The sequence below is a fragment of the Lampetra fluviatilis genome, chromosome 22 (assembly GCF_964198595.1).
Source record: "Lampetra fluviatilis chromosome 22, kcLamFluv1.1, whole genome shotgun sequence".
Taxonomy (NCBI): Eukaryota; Metazoa; Chordata; class Hyperoartia; order Petromyzontiformes; family Petromyzontidae; genus Lampetra; species Lampetra fluviatilis.
Window position 1 is genome coordinate 3,901,915 of NC_136296.1, and position 19,013 is coordinate 3,920,927.

The window sequence follows — 19,013 nt, forward strand, 5'->3', positions numbered from 1 at the left end:
CCGGCTCGAGCTGTCCGGCGCGTGTCCATGTTCGTGATCGTTCACTTCTGACACCAGATGTAATATCGTTGAGGACTCTTGGACGCCGGGGTTGAGGCTTTGAGGCACACGTATTTATTTCGCAACAGTTGTCACAACCGCGGACATACAACACGGGAGGGGGTATCGGCCCCCTCACCTGGCTAGCTGGGATCACGCTTGCTAGCTATCTCTGACCTACCTCCTAGTCCTCCACTAACGGGCTAGAGGAGGCTATCTGGCCCGACACTGGTAAGTCGGGCTACGGTACCCGGAGTCCCAGAGCACTATCTCTGGTTCTCGGGACCACGCCGCTGGCTCGGTCCTGCGCGGCCCTGATAAGGGCGGCGACCCAGGGGAGTCCAGGGCTCTAGCTAGACGATCCTCGGTCTTCACTGGTTTAGCTTTAACATTGTGCCTCGAGCTCTCCGGCTCATCCCCTTTTATACCAAAACCCCCCGCTGAGGGGTGGGGCCCCGGGGGATCACGACTCCGGGTCAGCCCCAGGCTGCCCGGTGCGGACGTCGTTGAGAGCACCTCCTCGTGCACTCACGAACTGTGTTTGTTTCCCGTGTGATCCTATGTATACAGCCCCTCCGTAACACCCCTACACTATTATCAGCGTCGACTTGCCACAAAGGGCGACACATTTGAGGATCACAGTTGACCCCTGACCGGCATTTTACCTTGGAACATTACAATTGGGAAGAAACTCAAAGCATTAATCAATAACACTGCCTTTTACCTTGCTGATCTCGTCAAGGAGCATAAACCGTTACGCGAACTCCAGTCATCCTCGCAGCGGCTTTTGACTAGCCATCGAACTAAGACGGTCACTGCATCGCGGGGTTTTTGATGCACTTCTGCGGCTGTCTGGAACGCTCTTCCGATAATAGGAAGCCATTGGAGCTATGCACTTTTAAATTTAGATTGAAGACTCAGTTCTTTCAAACTGCTTTTTGTGTGTTTTTTTTATCCTTCCCCAGCACCTCAGATTAGCACAGCTGCCAATAAATCGTGCGAAATATCAACATTAAGAGGCCCTTGTTCATAGCACATGCAACCACAATTGAGATTCGAGCATTCCAACCACAGTGCAACCCGGCAGAATTACACCATCTTCATCAAAAGTGTCTCATTGTGTCAAATGAGCATATTGCTCTGCTGCGGGGGGTGGGGGGGGGGGCATGGCCTTCACTGGACGGAGACCTCCCGTGTAGTGACACCCGTTTGAACAGACGATAGGGCGTTCGGTGGCGGTCTCTCACGGCAGGCCCCCGACACCTCCCCCCTCCCCCGTACCTCGCAGGTGTGGAGTTCACCTTCCACACGTTCCACCTGGAGAGCCAGCACGACTACCTGCTCATCACCGAGAACGACAGCTTTTCCCAGCCCGTGGCACGGCTGGCCGGCTCGGGCCTACCGGCCCCCCTCCGCGCCGGCCTGCACACCAGCAACCCCCGTGTGCAGCTGCGCTTCGTCTCCGACTTCTCGATGGCCTACGAGGGCTTCAATGTCACCTTCCGGGGTGAGCGCCGTGGCTCTGCTGCCACTTGAGGCCTCTGCGGTGGATCCGCAGGCGTCAACTCGACTTTGAGTTTCGGAAAGTGAGGCTGGACATTGGACGATGATGATTGATTTAAACTCATAATCTTCCTATTGAATGCTATAATGATAACATTCATAAGCTGGTCCCCATTGATCAGTTTTTTTTTATTCTCAGCACTGAATGTAGTCAACCCAATGAGCACGGTTGGCTGCGTATGGTGTGAAAGAAGTTCAACATACATACATATATACATTGATCACGTCCAAGATTAAATGCTGTCCGGTACACATCTCGCTTAAAATACATACGGTGAAAGTGTTTCCCTGCTCTACGGAGCAATGCATCAATGTGCATTGTCAGGCTTCTGTGCCTGTGGTAGGGATTCCACATTCGCTTGGCAGGGGTTCTACAAAGACAGAACATAATTATCGTATGCAAATATAAAGTTTAAGCATTCCACAGTCGCAGTGTTTCAAAATCCGAAGCATTGTAGATTATGGCTGCTCCAGAACTAGAGTTTAGCAAAAAATACTAATCTCTGAGTTGGGGGGTGGAGGTGTTAATTAAAAGTATTCCCATTGGATAGAAAAGAAGAAGTTAGTGAATTGCAAAGCAATGTTTATGGTGGCGGGAAAAAAACAGATCGAATCCACGGGCGCTCGCATATAACATCCGCACCTGTGAACTCCATCATCGCTGTTGTCGTCTTAACACGTTTAATTTTTTTACATACGCACATGTTTACTCGCTCGTGGCTCTGCACTCTTTACGTGGCACAAACCGTGCCCACGAAGAGGATAGCATTGCACGCGAATGGGTTTACGTGACTGGATAAAATAGAAAACCATAACATTGCGTGAAACACTTAGGTGTAAACTAAAACCAAATTGGCGGAAAAGTAAAAAAAAATGCATGCAGTACAAAATATAAAATGTGTATTAAATATAATCTGCAAAACAAACATTAAGTTTTAAACTTTTAGTAGCAAAGTTTTTCAGAAAATCTATTACAACAGTGCCAAATTGTAATAAAAATGTGTTCAAACCAAATGTTGCAGATTTGGTGCTGCTGCTGTACTTGCGAATTGTATGAGCTTTCATAAAACATTTCCACTTATTCTTTGTAGTCTGCACAGGGCGCTTGGGTTGGTGGAAGAATTTTAAGTTGTGCATGCGGAGAATTCTAGGAAGCTCATGGCGTGATAGGTTACACAACTTAGAAATACATAATAGAACAAAGTGGGGAAATATTGTCGGCATATTAAGGCAGATATGGTTGAGTGATGGGGTTCACATGTACAGGACGAAGGCTTTGGGTGTGGAGTCACAGCTGGAAGCCAATGACAAAAGAGACCTCGAGCCGGATGGTGGTGATGAGACTGCAAAACAGACTTAGAAGGTTAGGTGAACGACGCAACAAGGGTGAGATCCAAAGATACGCTTGTCCTTGAAGAGCAGCTGTCAGATATGCTGGTCCTTGAAGATTACCCTCAGCGTAACAAATTATAAACCCTAAAAGACAGATGATGGTGATGATGAGGTCAACATTTGCACGATCTGGCAGGAGGAACCAACGGTCGCGAAAGGCACGTTATTTTATGGCATTGTTGGCAATGATCGCGATGACCGTCCCTCCTCTCCCCCCTGACTTTTTGTTCCTTATACCATGAACGATGACCAAAATCAGAGTACGACCTGGAGCCGTGTGACGATCCCGGCATGCCTCCGTACGGCCGCCACTCGGGCGACAGCTTCCTGGTGGGCGACGCGCTGGCCTTCGAGTGCTCGCCGGGCTACCGGCTCGAGGGCTCGCCACGCCTCGTGTGCCTCGGGGGCAGCCGCAGGGTCTGGAGCGCTCCACTCCCAAGGTGTGTGGGTAGGTGGTCACCAGCTTCATTCCTTTGCCCGCACGACTCACAGCTGTTCGGGGGGAGAGCGCGCGTGCAAGGCTCTCCTGACGCGCGAAAACACTGCCATACGATAGTTCGCTCCGGGGCTACACCGCTACCAGGGCCGCGACGCTAGCCATGATACCGACGCGTATTCCGTATTGCTCCGGATTATAAGACTCGCTTTTTGACACGTGTTATAAAGCAAAACAAAAGCTGGGGGGGGGGGGGGGTGCGCCTCTTTTTCCTGAGCATCTCAACCCACTGGAGAATGCGGTGATAGTATGGCCAGAACAGGTTTAGAGGCTTTACGACTCCGCTGCTCAAATGGGCGATGGGGGGGGGGTTGCACTCATGTGTGTTGGTCGCCCAGAGATTGTGGTGAAAATTCCACATTTGTATAGGGAAGGGGTGGTGTGGGGGGAGCCAAGTCTACCCATGGCATTACCCGTGTAATGCGCACCTCTCCATGTGTATTGCGTAGACTTACACACGAAGAGGTACACATTATATTGACCCCAGAGAAATAATGGGCTGGGTTGACCCCATGAAATTACCTGTGTAATGCGTATCTCTTTGTGTGTAATGTGTTGAACTACACATGAAGAGGTACACATTATTTTAACCAAAGAGGGATAATGGGCTCTTAACCCCCCGATCCAGATTTGAATTTATACAATATGATTGCGAGTTTGAAGAAGAAAATGTATTTTTTCTCGAGGAATCCTGAAAGTTATGAAGCTATTTTTCATAGATATCCAGTCAGGGCAGTGAAGAAGTATTGAGTTAAGCAACCTAACCAGAGTTCTCCGAGGCAGTTCTCTACCATACTTACCAAATCTCCTTTAAACCCTTTTACCACTGACCGATTTTCAAAGCTTATAAAATGTTAAAATATATATTTGAGCGGCAATTTTTTTTTTTAATCATCAGCCTTCCGCTTAAAATTGTAGGATTGTCAAGTGCGCTTTAACACTACAACCGGACAACACTGGAGTCAGAATGAAAGTGGCCATTATGCCATTGGTACGATACGATGGATACGACGCTTATATTACGATGGTCGTGAACAGAGCAGTGTGGCCATAACACAGCACGAGCAAATCTTACACTTTCTGTTTGGTGACATACCCAGCGGCTATTGAGAGTGAGATCCGGTCCATTTCCATGAAGAATTCCCATGAGAAGTAATATTTGGCGGCATGTGAACCCATGCCTCTGCAGCTGCACATCATTTAACCAAATTGCCCTACTTTATTTCTCAGGGTGTAGCTTGCTGGCCGATGAGATATGGCTGCGTGAGTTCAACTTCTGTGACCTTATATCGGTGGCATTTGTATCTGAACCATTCGCACTCCTCTATCTCCACCAGTTCAGCGTGGTGAAGTATGGTTTAACAATCTTTTTGGGTCTTTCAGTAAAGTCACGTAGATAGGTTCACATTAATAAAAATGAAAGAAACAAAAACCACGACGTTTCGATCACAACACAAGCGATGTATTTTCTTTCCTCCTGATGACGATCGCTTGTATTGTGATCGAATTGTCGTGTTTTTTGTTTATTTCATTTGTATTAATTTGAACCTATCTACGTTTCTTTACCGAAAGACCAAAAAAAATTGAATTCCTGCAGTCACGAAAGCTTTATATCAAGATGTATGGTGTAACAACCCCCACGATTGACGTGGTGTGGGAAAGCTTTCATCCAGCAGTGGATCTATCAAAGCTTATTTTTTTTAAAGAAATGTGTTTAACATATTTTGGTATACAAGCTGCAACATCACGCACACACCAACAATAACACATTCAATGTGATCACTATAATACCACCAAATAAAACGACGATGCTTCCTCTTTACAGAAACAGCAGGTGTCACGCACGCTCACACTAAACATTAAAATGCATTTAAACATCATGAATAAAGTTGTATATTTGTAACTGAACAAGTTTACCCTTTTTTAACCACATTGTAAAACGTATTATGAATTTCCTATCGAACAGAGCAGTTACATGTATTAGAACATAAGGTAACTGCACATTTAATAGCAATAATAAATCTGATCGTATCACTCTTCACACAAATACCGTTTGCCTCTGAATTGTTTTCATAAGCACAAACCTCATAGTTCGTATTAATGCCATTCACAAGTACATTTCACATTTCTTTTTTCCAAAAAGATTCAAGAAGCAGATTGCTCATGTATTATTTTCCACTGGTTTAAATATCTGTTCACAAGCTATTTTAATAAATAAGGCTTCTGTGACTGTGTCTATGATACTGTCTCTTAAAAGTGATATTCATGCCAATGGTGATACCACGTTGGCAGTGGTGCATAAGCACACAGAACATAAATTCGATGCAATCATCAAGTAACACTGCCCGGAAAGGTAACATATGGATTCAGAATTGACGTTTTGGGCATGAACCTTCTTCAAAGGGCACAGACATATCAGAGGCTCTGGAAGGGTTGGGCCTCTGACGAGGCCTGGTTCATCAGGTGGCCATATCCAACCACTGAAATGTGAGCACGAATCTGGTTTTAATTAACCCGTGGTTAAACCGGGGTCTCAAGTGTAGCCGTCAGTGACTAAACGCACAACAAAACATAAACAGTCGTGCCAGTCCTCTGAGCCCAGCATTGAGGTCTAATTATAATTAGCTTCAATGTTGTGTCGAAGGGATAATTTTCCCTTATGCACAACATTTAAGGGATAATTATACCTTAGACACAACATTGGAGCACTCTATCCGAACTAAGGAGGCGTGCCAACAGCCAGATACAAATGCATACGTGTCTCCCTGTACGGTTTACCCGTATTCTTGTGAATACGGGTAAACCCTTGTGATGGGACTTTGTAGGATGAACGTTGAGATTTATAAGGGCGCAGGGTGACCAATAAGGTTTGAATTGGTCTATAATAAGGTAGGCACTGATAAGGGGTTACCTGTTATGCAAATGTGTGTATGCCATAAACAAATTATATTACAGGGCATCCGAAATAACATCATCTCTTATTCAAGAATTACAGTTAGACGGCAGTTTGAGCTGCATGGTTAAAATGTTGGCGAGATATTCCTTTATTTATAGTTCAAGCTGCTGTCTCATAATAATACAAAAATGGATCACACGTATATGGACACCCTTCATGGTACATACGAAGGTGTCTTAAAACAACCAACTTCAGCAGGAATCCCACACAGCATGCGTTTGCATACAAGGATGATATCACCGATCTTACGCACCATCTCGGGGCTTTATTGTGCCGGCCTAAAGTGAAGATGACACAATGTTAGCCCTTGTTGATCTGGTGGCGGATGATACCTGGCACATTGCGTGAAGAGGTACCATCTTTGTTTTGTGTTGGGGACGCGAATTTAATTGATTCCAGAAGCAGTTCTATGGCGTCGTCTTCACAGGCAACGTCAAGGTAAACGCACGCATCACTGGATAGAACACAAGCTACGTAGAAGAATAGCTAATGGCTTAATAAGCATGACAGCAAAAAACTAACCATTGTCTAGAGAGAATACACGATTACCCTATACACTGGTCTGTGTTTGCATGCTTTGTGTGTCTGTGTTTATGTACACGGCGAGAGGTGGGTAGATTTGTGAGTGCATGTGTACATGTGTTTGTGTGGGGAGCGGTGGTGTAGCGGTTAGCGTGATCTGCTACAAACCCGGTGACCCGAGTTCGATTCCCGCTCACGACCAACGGGGCCTCCCCTAGGTCGACTCAGCCTCAAATTAGTACCCGGTGCGAGGTGTTAAACTTCGCCACTGGAGAGACAAAGGCGGCCGGGCGTGGTGTTGGCCACCCACCTCATCGTGCGCCGTGCCGGCCTTCATAGGCGCAGCTAGCTAACAGCACTCGCGCCCAGCTGTCCGTGAGAGGCTAAAGCGGGGGATCGTTGTCTTTGTGTGCGAACGACAGCGGAGTGTGGGGTGGCCCTGCGGGGCAACGAGGGCGTGTTGCTGTCACCCAACTACCCGCGGCACTACGGGCGGCACCACGAGTGCATGTACAGCGTGGAGGTGAGCGCCGGGCGCGGGGCGCAGCTGACGGCGAGGACCTTCAAGTTGAGCCACGGCGACCTGCTCAAGGTTCGATTCCTCAACCTTGCCCGGGCGCGCGCCGTGACGGGACGTTGGCGGCCGTGTGTCTCTCGCAACGTTGGTGAAATCGTTCGCTCGTCGCGCTCTCGTTTCACAGACACTTGTAATCCGAGTGCGGTGTCGGGCCACGCGTAGGGCATTTCCCCCGTTTTCAGGGAAGCCCCTCATCCAAGCTCCTGAAGATGCCCGTAGTCGTGCGTCGCTAAAGCTTGATATAAGAGCGACCACGCTTTAAAGTATGCTACTCCTGTACATTACGTGCTGTGTTTAAGAAACAAGACGGGATAGCACTAAATAATTCATATGGATAGGTGACAACCTATTTTCTCTACTCGTCACAGACTGGCTTGTGTTGTGGCCAAAACGTCGTGAGAATTTTATGATGTTTTATTTTTCTTATTTTATTATTTCCCTTCTACGTGACTTTACCGATAGATCCAAGAATATGAATCCCTGCAGTCACGAAAGCTTTAAATGGAAATTTAAGGCATGATTGTTATTAAATTAATCAACTAAATAAATGACCGCAATATGCTTCTAATACATCCATTTGCATTGTTGATGATGGGTAATTTTCAGTTATTATGCGTTTAGAGTTTATAAAGGAATGGGTTAATTAATTTCGTCATTCAAAATATCATGATTTGCCAATTATATAATGACCTCGATTCACAACAGTGCATTCTATCACGGAAGGGTTGTCATGCTCCTAACTCGTGCACATGTCGTTGTTATTTTGAGCTATCCACTAACCTGACTCCCAAAGTGCTGGATTACATATTTTTACAATTGGTCACGCTACTTTTATATATATATGAAACAAATGGTATGTATGTTGAACTTCTTTCGCACCATACATAGCCAACCATACGAATCGGAGGTGCGGGGGAAGGACAACAAACTAAACAAAAAAATAAGTTTTAAAGAAATTACTTTTCAATCTATGTGATTTAAAAGTGCACAGCTCCAGTGGCTTCCTAATAATGAAAGGAAGAGCATTCCAGACGGCCGCAGAAGCGCACCTGAAAAAGCGCAATGCAGTGACCGTCTTTGCCCTATGAACCCACCAGCCTGAATTCTAATCCCACTCACGGCCAACACCAGTGACGATTATCTGAACTGGTCCTGGGCCTCCCCTGCGTCGACTCAGCCTGAAATGAGCACCCGGTGCAATGTGAAAACTTCGCCACTTGAACTTCTTTCACACCGTACTTAGCCAACCGTGTTAATCGGAGCTGCGGGAAACTAAGTATAACAACGTGTCTATAGAGACAGTATTGAATGTGATTCAGCTCAGCCATTCAGATTAATCACTCTCAGAGTGCTTCTGCTCTTCATTTCCCCATGGCTGTCGTGACCGACGGTGCGTGCAGGTGTACGACGGTGAGGACAGCTTCTCCAGGCTGCTGGGTGCCTTTGCGGACACGAGCATGCAGGACCTGGTGCTCAACAGCACCTCCAACCACCTGTGGCTGGAGTTTAACAGCGACGGAGATGGCACCGACCAGGGCTTTCAACTCATCTATACCAGTGAGACACGAGTCGCACGCGAACGGTGCAACTCTGAACTCGTCACTCTGAACAATAACACAGACAAATACAAGGAGCCCCCGTACAGCCTCAACAGACTGCTGGGGCAAGTGCTGTTAGCGAGCACCTACGAAGGCCAGAACGGTATACGGGCGGGTGGGTGGCCAGCACCATGCCCAACCGCCTTTGTCTCCCCAGCGGCGATGTTTACACACCACACCAGGTACTCATTTGAGGCTGAGTCCACCTTGGGGAGGCCCAGGACCAGTTCAGATAATCGTCACTGGTGTTAATCATTATTGGCTTTCCACAAATGCAGCCTTGCAAGAAGGTTGGGGTTAGTCAGCCTATCATCCGCAGGAACCTTCCAGTAAATCTCTGTTTATGATGCAAATTAAACTTAACTAAAACTATAATTTTACTTGACCAGTTAAGGCCCACTGAGCTATATAGTTCTTGTTCAGAAGAGACCTGGCCACAAATGATAGCCCAATTAAGTGGCTTATCATATGGAGATTTATAGCAGCCAAATACTCTAAACACATGTTTCTAAATGTGGAGTAAAAACCGGAGGACCTGGAAATAAATCCACGCGACAACGGGGAGAACATGCAAACTCCAAATATACATGCATCAGGGTCGGGATCAAACCCATGACCTCCTGTATACCAGGCGAAGTCGTTAATATCTTGCCACCGCAGCACCCCCAAATGTTCTTCACCATAGGCCAACTCTGTTGATTTTAATAGGCACTTTTTCACCCCGTATAATAATGTTTAGATTTTTTTCATTTAATTCATGCAAATTTCATCTCACATTCACTGAGGAACCACATACAAACTGGAAGGCAGCCAGGCAGTGAGCCGGCCCCAACATTGCCAAAGCTCTGCAGTCCTCTATATATGAAGATGTTTTCATCCAATTAATGCATGTTTATACATCCCATATGAGTACACACGTCTTTGGCCCACACAATAGCTCAAGGTCACCAACGGAGATGGCCATCGCTTCCACACTTATTTTTTTCCGAAGAGACTCTGTGACGTGATACATGTTATTGTCATCAACCGTTGTCTATCCATTGCTGGATAAAGAGCTGCCCCCCCATATTTCATGATCCTGTTTGCCACAATCCAGCTCACTACCGTACATGAACTGATATCATCTGCTCCATCTCTGAGGTGGTCATCCACCTAGCTGAATCCACTTACGTTGTGTGTCTGCCATTTCATTCCCAGTTGTATCCATCATCCCTTAGAGTCACAGCGCGCATACTATCAGAGCTGCTAACTTTTTGTTCACATTGAATTTGTGATTTGCATGTTTTATATCTGAATAGGATATCTGTGATTTGCATGCATTTTCTCTTATCCACTCTGTCTCTCGGTGTACTTCCAAGCACACCGTGTGTGCCCGTCTGGCTTTGTTTTCTGGCGACTAGTATTTCGACACACCGCACCTTGGTACTTGATTCATGTTGAGTCAACCTAGGCGAAGCCCAGACCCAATTCAGGAAATGAACTCGGATTTTGCAATTCATTGTACTAAACCATCAAAAGCTTATCCTCGCGATTGCAGCATAACACGCAATTGGTGATGTATGATAAACGGTTATCATCCATAATAGTGTTTTTTTGGGTTAGATTGCGTAAATATATAAATGTGTCGTTAAACCCGCCATCACCCGACACAGCCAACTAGTAAGGGTTATCAAGTAAACAGAACGTGTCAATTCGTCACTAGTACAGCACACCGGTTGTGTGTTGGAAAGCCAAGCCACAACATTTACACCGGTGTGCTGTACTAGTGACGAATTGGCACGTTCTGTTTACGTGACAACCCTTACTAGTTCGTGGTGGCGGGTTTAACGACACATTTATATATTCACGCGATTTAACCCGAAAAACCTCTTATGTATGATAAACAAGTTCAGTGTGCCAGAAAGCATTTTATATTCCAGTTGTGTGTGCACGCCACTTTTATTTCTAGCCCAGAAAATCAGGTGACACTGGGTTTACTGTCATACAGGGGAGAAACCTTGGCGAAATAATGGTAACATCGCTCAATTTGTTACAGTCCCCTGTCAATGATGTCAACTCTGTTGAAGTGGGTGTGTGTTACTTAGGAATGAGTCAGCACTGCTTATAACTTGGGTTTGTTGCAATCCAGGTTTGAGCCACCTTTGTTTTAACAAGGTTTCTGGAGTGTAGTGAATGCATGGTTTCAGCTTCATCACCCATTGGCTGCACATACACACACAAATAACCTCCTACCAATGGCGGAGCCAGGATTTTCAGGTAGCAGGACTTGTCTCTTGCTTTTTATTCGACCCGTGTGCGGCTATTGCGCAGCCATCGATCGAGGGTCGAATTAGAACCGTGTGGTGTGATCGGCATCGCGCTCGCTGAAGGTGAATGCCTTCAGGGAAGTCGTGTACTGTATACGCATCTGCGCACAATTCTGTGAGTCACTTATAACTGCTTTGCCGTTACTTATTGCCAATTATGGACTCAGACTATTGTCCTATCATCTCATAGAGTCCCTGGCACATAATAATATGCTACGCAGTGGCAGTTGGGTTCGCAAAATGCCGATGTATTACTAATAAACCCCAATGATCCGATCGAAATTAGGGAATTTGATCGGATCATTGGGGGGGCACGTGCCACCCCACCCCCCACTGGCTCCGCCAGTGCCCCCTACCATAAGAGTTTATTTTTAACATGAACAAGACGTCACTGCTCTGATGCTAAAAACATTGCATTTTTAAAGTCACATTATCTAAAAAAAAAAACACACACACACTTGATCACTTTGAGGAAATCCCACATTGCTATGGTGGCGGTCAGGAAATTCTGACAACGTGACACTCGTTTGATCAATCAGTCAGTCAGTCTATATTTTACGTGCAAATATCGCCCTCAATAAAGCGGCCATTGGTCAAACTTACAATGGAATCGGGACGGTACCGGGGTGGGGGGGGGCACAAAGCAACAGGAATAAAATATGAAACCCGTCATGCCCTCAGCTGCTAACACTGACCGAGCAAAGCAAATTGCAACCGCGCACAACGAATAGCATGAGGAAGTTAATTAGTAAATAAATGCATTACATGAAATACATTTGATAATCAAGGGACAGTTTTGTATTTAAAGTGTTCCTCCTCAGAGGGGCGATGAGTCGTACCCCTGCGCAGGGTCTGAATTTGTGACAGCCTGACTCCTGTGGCCACCCGCACATTTAAATGTGAGTCGTTACCCTCCCTCGCATTGCACCGGGCCGCCAACTCGCCGTGTGGCCCGCAAAAGCGAGAGTGGAATAGCCTCACCATTTTTTTTTGTCTTCTTCTTTCTGGCTTTCGCTGTGTGAAGGGAATTCACAAGCACCATTGTGAAAAGTGGATGCCGGATGCATTCCGCTATCTTCATGCCAGCGGGGGCGGTTTAGCGAAGGCCACCACTGGCGTAGAGACAACGGCATTATTTTCCTGCCTTTTAGAATCCTCAGGGGGTCAGGCTGAGAAGGCTGAGTCTCGTGCCCTTGTCAGCATGAGACTAAGAGACGCTCAGCGGTGTTCTGACGACGGCCGTAGCATCCTTATAAGCTGTGCCCCCGGGCTCACTGCTATTCAATTGAGTGCCTGTGTAGACGAGCGGTCCGTGCACTCAACACAACCGGTTAATGCGGGGATGATGAATTCTTGAGTGTAATAGTGATTTGCATTTTTTTACGTGGCACCATGGTTTTAGGTTTTATTGTGGCACGAGTAAAACCCATTAGGCGAGAAATGCTCTTTTTCTTCGGGGGCAGGGGGGGTTACATAAACGTGGTTATAAAAGCAACCAAAGAAACATGAACAAAACATGAACAAAACATACAACAAAAACTGCACATGGTCAAGCTCCATAGCGAGGGGTTGTGAATTCGATTCCCGGTCAGGATATGACTCTGGCCATGATCCCTCGGGCATGGTTAAACAAGTTGTGCCACTTTGTGGAATGTCAACAGTGACCACTCTTTGAATGCATGACATACATTAATGGTTCTGGTCACTGCGGAGGATGCAAACGATGTCACAAATTATTACGCCGTGTTGCGCTTGATATAATTTTGTGTTGAACTCAGGAGCCATATCTAAAATGAAGAGGGTCCCTGCCTGTAATGTGGAGCAGCTTTAGCGGTTCAAGCATGCTTGGCTCCGCGGATGAGACAGTGTATGTCAAAGCCGGTTTAGAGGTTGCATGTAGTGAACACATTCTGCTGAAATTATGCACTCTCAGAAGGCCTTGTGGTTTATGGAAGCATAAAGAATATTTATTCTATATTTTTTTTCTGTGGGGGGACAGATACATGCAGGAGATGTATTTGCACTTTGTAGTTATTTATACCCCATGAAAGTACTGGATCTTTCATGGGAATGTGGAATTTTTTACCACCGTCAAAAATGAATGCTGCCCATTTCTCCTCTCTGAAATTCACGCCACTACCAGGCGTTCCAGAAATGCTGCCTCACCAATCCCTTGCTGAGCACCGCTGCACGTGTGCATGAATGCAGGAGTTCGTGCTTTGCGTGTTCCCCACATACGCTCGCTCGCAACTAGCACATTCTGACACTTGTCGCTCGACATGTTGCTCCATCGCATTTGCGTGCTCGCACACGCCGCGGGCGTTAACGCCTGCGTACACTCACCACGCTGCGCGGCGTGCGCTCACCTGCACTCACGCTTGCTTGGCGCGAGCGCTTTGCCACGGCCACGCTTTACCGACGCTCACCGACGCTATTGCGCATCGAACCGCGCTGACTCTCGTAAGCGTGCCCAGGACAGTGCACTGACGTATTTTTGCATGCCCTAATTGCAATCTGCTCGCAATACGCAGGTGGTGAGTTACAATCGAGGTTGCAGCAGCCACATACTGTAAACGCATGCTTCTAAATGTGGAGGAAAAAAGCAGAAGACCCGCGGAAAAATCCGCGCGACCACGGGGAGAGAGACACGCAAATTCCAAATACATAGGCATCAGGGTCGGGAATCGACCTGACAAACTCCTGTATACCAGGCGAGGTAGTTGACATCTCGGCACCGTGTTTATAGTGCGCATATTCGTTCACATCATAGGGCTTTCTGTGCCTTTGATTACGTTTTCTCTAATGTATTCACGGTCAAAAATAGCACAACAAAATTGGCCAATCATCTCAAACTTCTTATTGTGAATTCAAAATCTAAGAGTTATTCATCCTCAAATGAACGTGGGGTTGTAATGAAGTCCATTAATGCTGTGCTAGTGGTGGATATAATCTCTCATAGGCCACCCACTCCTGGAGGAAAGTGGATACTTACTTTAATAATCCTAGAGGGATGATGGGCTGACTCAACTTCCAAAAGCATTTGGCCTGAAAATGACTCAGAAATGTATTACAATGAATAGATTAAATGGGAATGCCGTTTTACCTCATGGTATTTGCATGTTCAAAGTTAGCACAGTGATTATAAAATGTGGATTCTGTGAAACAGCAGTCTTCATTTAGTTTCACAACTGTTTTAGCAGAAACGTGACAACGATATAACGTATATTCATGCCATTGACTGCAAGATTGTCATGCATACCTTCCTAATGTTCCATCAGAGAGTTTAATGAAAGACATTTTTTTCAAAATATTTTCATGTAATTATATTTAAAGCAAAGTTTGAGAGAATTGTGGTAAAGTGCCCATAACACTTAAATCAATTCAGGGGTGTTGACATAACAGATTTATATAACAAAAAAATGGCATGTCAAGTCAAGCACAGACATCATTGTGAAAAAATGTGTTCAAATAAATTAATAATACGAAAACATTTTATTGTTACGTATATAAGTATGTGGAACTTCTTTCGCAACGTACGTAGCCAACCGCTCTTATCGGAGGTGTGTGGCACTAATCAGAGGTGTGATGTAAAATAGCAATATGCGATTACCGCCTCTTGCCATTTGACATCACACATTCTTTAATATAGAACAAAAAGACGACGAATTTAGTCCCGTACATTATCATAGTGAGCACCCATTCCGAACGCCTAGTATAGACAACAGAGCCCATGAGAGGGTGTTGTGGCCAACACTTCACCAACCCTTTCTTCCCTACACTCCAGTTGACACCACAGAATGAATTGAGTATTCCTATGCAAAGGCTGCTTGCCCCACCAAAGGAATTTGGGATTTACACAAGCTGGTTCAGGGCCACCATTCGGCCCTCCCCCCATCGTGCCCACTTGTCCCACCCAGCGCAACATTTGTTGTCTAATTGTATCTTCAACACTCGCCTGTCACTTTCTCTTCCAGCCATCTATATTTCGTATGCTGTCTTGCCAAGAAATTACTAACATTCTTCTCAGACAGCTATGGTCAATTAATGAATCTTTACAGTAATATAATTCAAGACATCATCAGTGCCAATGCTGTTGTTGCTACCATATCCTGTCATCATTTCTTATTTTTGTACTAAATCCCACAACCATGTGCAGTTGAAAGCTAACCTCAAGATTTTTTCTTATAGTCTCTGGCCCTGGGTACAAATCCAATGCCAATGTCAGTAGAGATGGTATCAATCCTTTGCAACCTCCTCTTGCTGGTTACATCCACAATGATTTCCTGGATTGTTTGGAGCCTGCAAGTTGCTCGTCCAAACCTGCAATCAGATTCTGAGGATATTATGGTTCTAGCACTAGTTAAAGAGCAGGAAGTCCTCCTATCTGGCCCGTACAGTCGTCGTCATTAACCCGGATTTAAAAAATTACCGCTTCAAAATTATATTGTGCTCACAAGCTTTTCCCCATGACGCACCACGGGGAAGGGGAGTTGAGTCAATTATCTGTGTATATTCTTCTTTCGCAGCATACGTAGACAACCACTCGAATCGGAGGTGTGGATTTTAGTAACGCATGGAAAAAAGATAAAGGAATGGGAGAGGGAAGAGAGAAGATAAGAGAATGGGAAATGAGAGGAAAATGATGGAAAGGAAGGGGCTGCATCAGAGCCTCGACACTGCACAGGGGATGGTGGGGAGAGGGGGGGGGGTAAGAGTTGGGGTGGCCACATAGAAATCACGTGATTTACGGGAGGCATCAGCGATTTAGATAGTGATAGTACACCAATACACCAAACACCCACCCTGCTTAAACACAACATTTTCAGTACCACCTTCTCACAGCACCATGCATCGTGCGCGTTCATGTTTAAATAAACAAAAGTCCTCTGCGACATCTACATACTCAGTTGGATTTTATTGTTAATTTTTTTGCGCCGGATAAACAAAACAAGCAATTAGCCTGTGAAAAATGGTAACGGTGCTCTAATACACATGTAGTATCATGAGACCTCCTTTGCCAGTCCCAAAATATGAGAATAGGTTTTCCCATTTTTTCTGCCAAAAAAACAGGTGTTAAGATTGATTTGAAGCTTTCGTGACTGCAGGAATCCATACTCTTTGGTTCTTTCGGTAAAGTCACGTAGGAATAAAATACAATTATATTTTATACCTAGTATTGTGGTTAATGCAGACATAATTCCTTGTAAAAGGTTTCAGTTTGGTGTTTTAACATCTTAACACCTGTTTTGCTGCCAGAAAAAAGGGGAAACCTATTCTCATACACATGCAGTGACCATTAAATTACATCGTTTTGAAAAAAAGAACCAACGGATGGGGACCTCTCTGTCGCGCGTGTAGCATGGATCGTTCCGGTGAAATGCAAATGTGTGCACGTCACAGCAGTGGCAGCACCTCTCAGCGTCGTCGTACCATCTCGAGTCAACGTGTCTGCTTAGGGAAACTTAATTAGTCTGTCACTCCAAATCAAATGAATTTTCATTAAATCCTAAGCTGTAAATTGAAAGCAGAGAGCATTGCAAAGGTGACCTGTTTTCCCAGGATGTTTTGCATAGTACCGTCCACTGCCCTGGAATGCAATATAATACAGATTTTTTTTCTTGTATATAACTTTAAATCGTTTCTGGCTTATTGCGGTGGTTTATAGAAGGCAGTACTGTAAGTAGGTTGCTGAATGTTTTTTTTTCTCTACTAAACTCATGTGTGTGAGTTTTCTCTGGGTGTTGTGGTTTCAGTTCACATTCATAATATTAAGTTAAGTAATTTGTTAACCAACCCAAACCTACAACCTCAGGGAAGAGATTGTCGAGACTCAGTGAGGATTTCTTGGATAAATAAAGGACTCTGATATGAATCGGTACTGTGTAGCACTCACAATTGTAATGTTGTGAATTCAAATCTTATTTGGAAACAGACTCGGTATATTCCAGTATTATTCAATATCTTGACTTAAAGCTTTCGTGACTGCAGGAATTCATAGTCGTTGGGTCCTTCGGTAAAGTCACTTAGATAGGTTAAAAAAAAAGAACCTATCTACGCGACTTTACTGAAAGACCCAAAGAATATTATTCATATTCTAAAACACGCACATTTTTATTTCTATATAGTTAAGCAACCGTTGGAGGTACTTCCTGTGATCGTGTATATTGGTGCATGTATGTGTGACCAGATTTGTATGACTTTATTGACGTCGGGCACAAGTTTGGGGTGCTGCGTCTTACTCTTCGGTGCGTTTTATGATCCGAGCAATTGGTATACTTACAGAATCGACACAACGCTGCATACAACTGTGGGAAGTCACCGGTAGTTGTCCTCGGAGATGTTGAGCAGGCAGATGCTTTGACTTTGCAACGTACAACTTCTCAACGAAATTTTTACGAGGTGGTGCGGTAAAAATCAAGGCAACGCTGCAATGCAATTTTTTTGTATACGTGCCAAGTATTAGTCAAGGGATACTCTGCAGATCCTTGCAAATGATTTGTAGATGTTGTGGGTTTACTCTCTAACACACCGGTGTGCTGAACTAGTCACGATTTGGCATGTTTTGTTTAAGTGACAAACCTTACTAATTGGCTGTGTCGGGTGGTGGCTGGTTTAACGACACATTTATATTTAAGCCATCTAACCCAAATAACATCTATTATGGATAAATAAGAAATATTAATTCGTATACATCTGATGCACGTAAATTGTGTACAGGACCTACCACTGACAAAACTCGTGTTTTATTCGTCGAAATAGATGGTCGATGGTATCGTACGGTGAACTCATGTACTAATGCCAGTGTCAGACCACTGAGCCAGCATTGGTTCTTGAGCTCTTTGGAAATCTATGGAGAAAGAAAATCTATATCGTAAAAGGCGTCCTATGTTAAAACCTCGCATTTTACTTATTCCAATTATAATCGGACCACCCCCATTGTTGTGTACACGCGACCTCGGCGACGTTGAGCTCGTGTGTGTATGTCGCGCTCTGATGAGTGAGACACGTATTCACCAGCACCCCACTTCCCCCCTCCGTGACTGAGTGGCATGAGTCAATACGTATTATCACAGACGGGGGGGGGGGGTGTAACACGGTGACACACAAGTCTGGCTCGTAGAATATGCCGATAAGCGCCACTAACCGCACGTTGATGGATTAGCGCGCCAGTATTAAACCTTGTTAACATTGGGGGCGGCAAAGAGACACCCACCCCCGGAATTAAGAAGATGACTTTAGCGAGCGCTTACTTCTTAATTGGACAAAGAAGCTTCTCCTCTGTCGTGTCCTTCAATGTCCAGTTGCACAGATACTTCGCGTAATTAGATACGTAGATACATGTGCCGCCCTTCATCCAGGACACATGCACTGAGTCTCAACAATCCCTTTCCGAAGTGTCCGGCACTGGGATGTTTCCCCAGTTACTTTTTGAGGAATATTTTGCAGCCGGTGCTTGGATTTTGAGATGTCCCTTGTTGCCCCTCGACACATTTTCAAAGACACAAGTCACAGGAGCAGTTGAACAGTGTGCTCCTGTTGTAGCTCAAAGGGCAAGTCTGATTAT

General features: G+C 45.2%; 1 protein-coding gene across 4 annotated transcripts in view; it reads left to right on the forward strand.

Moving 5' to 3' along the window:
- Positions 1-19,013, forward strand: part of LOC144938460 (CUB and sushi domain-containing protein 3-like) — a 683,443-nt gene that overhangs the window by 396,292 nt on the left and 268,138 nt on the right. For all 4 annotated transcript variants that reach the window (XM_078866283.1, XM_078866284.1, XM_078866285.1 and 1 more), the window contains 4 exons: positions 1,328-1,546; positions 3,254-3,442; positions 7,391-7,560; positions 8,946-9,102. In XM_078866283.1, the coding sequence (XP_078722409.1) occupies positions 1,328-1,546; positions 3,254-3,442; positions 7,391-7,560; positions 8,946-9,102 (735 nt within the window). The remainder of the gene's footprint in view (positions 1-1,327; positions 1,547-3,253; positions 3,443-7,390; positions 7,561-8,945; positions 9,103-19,013) is intronic.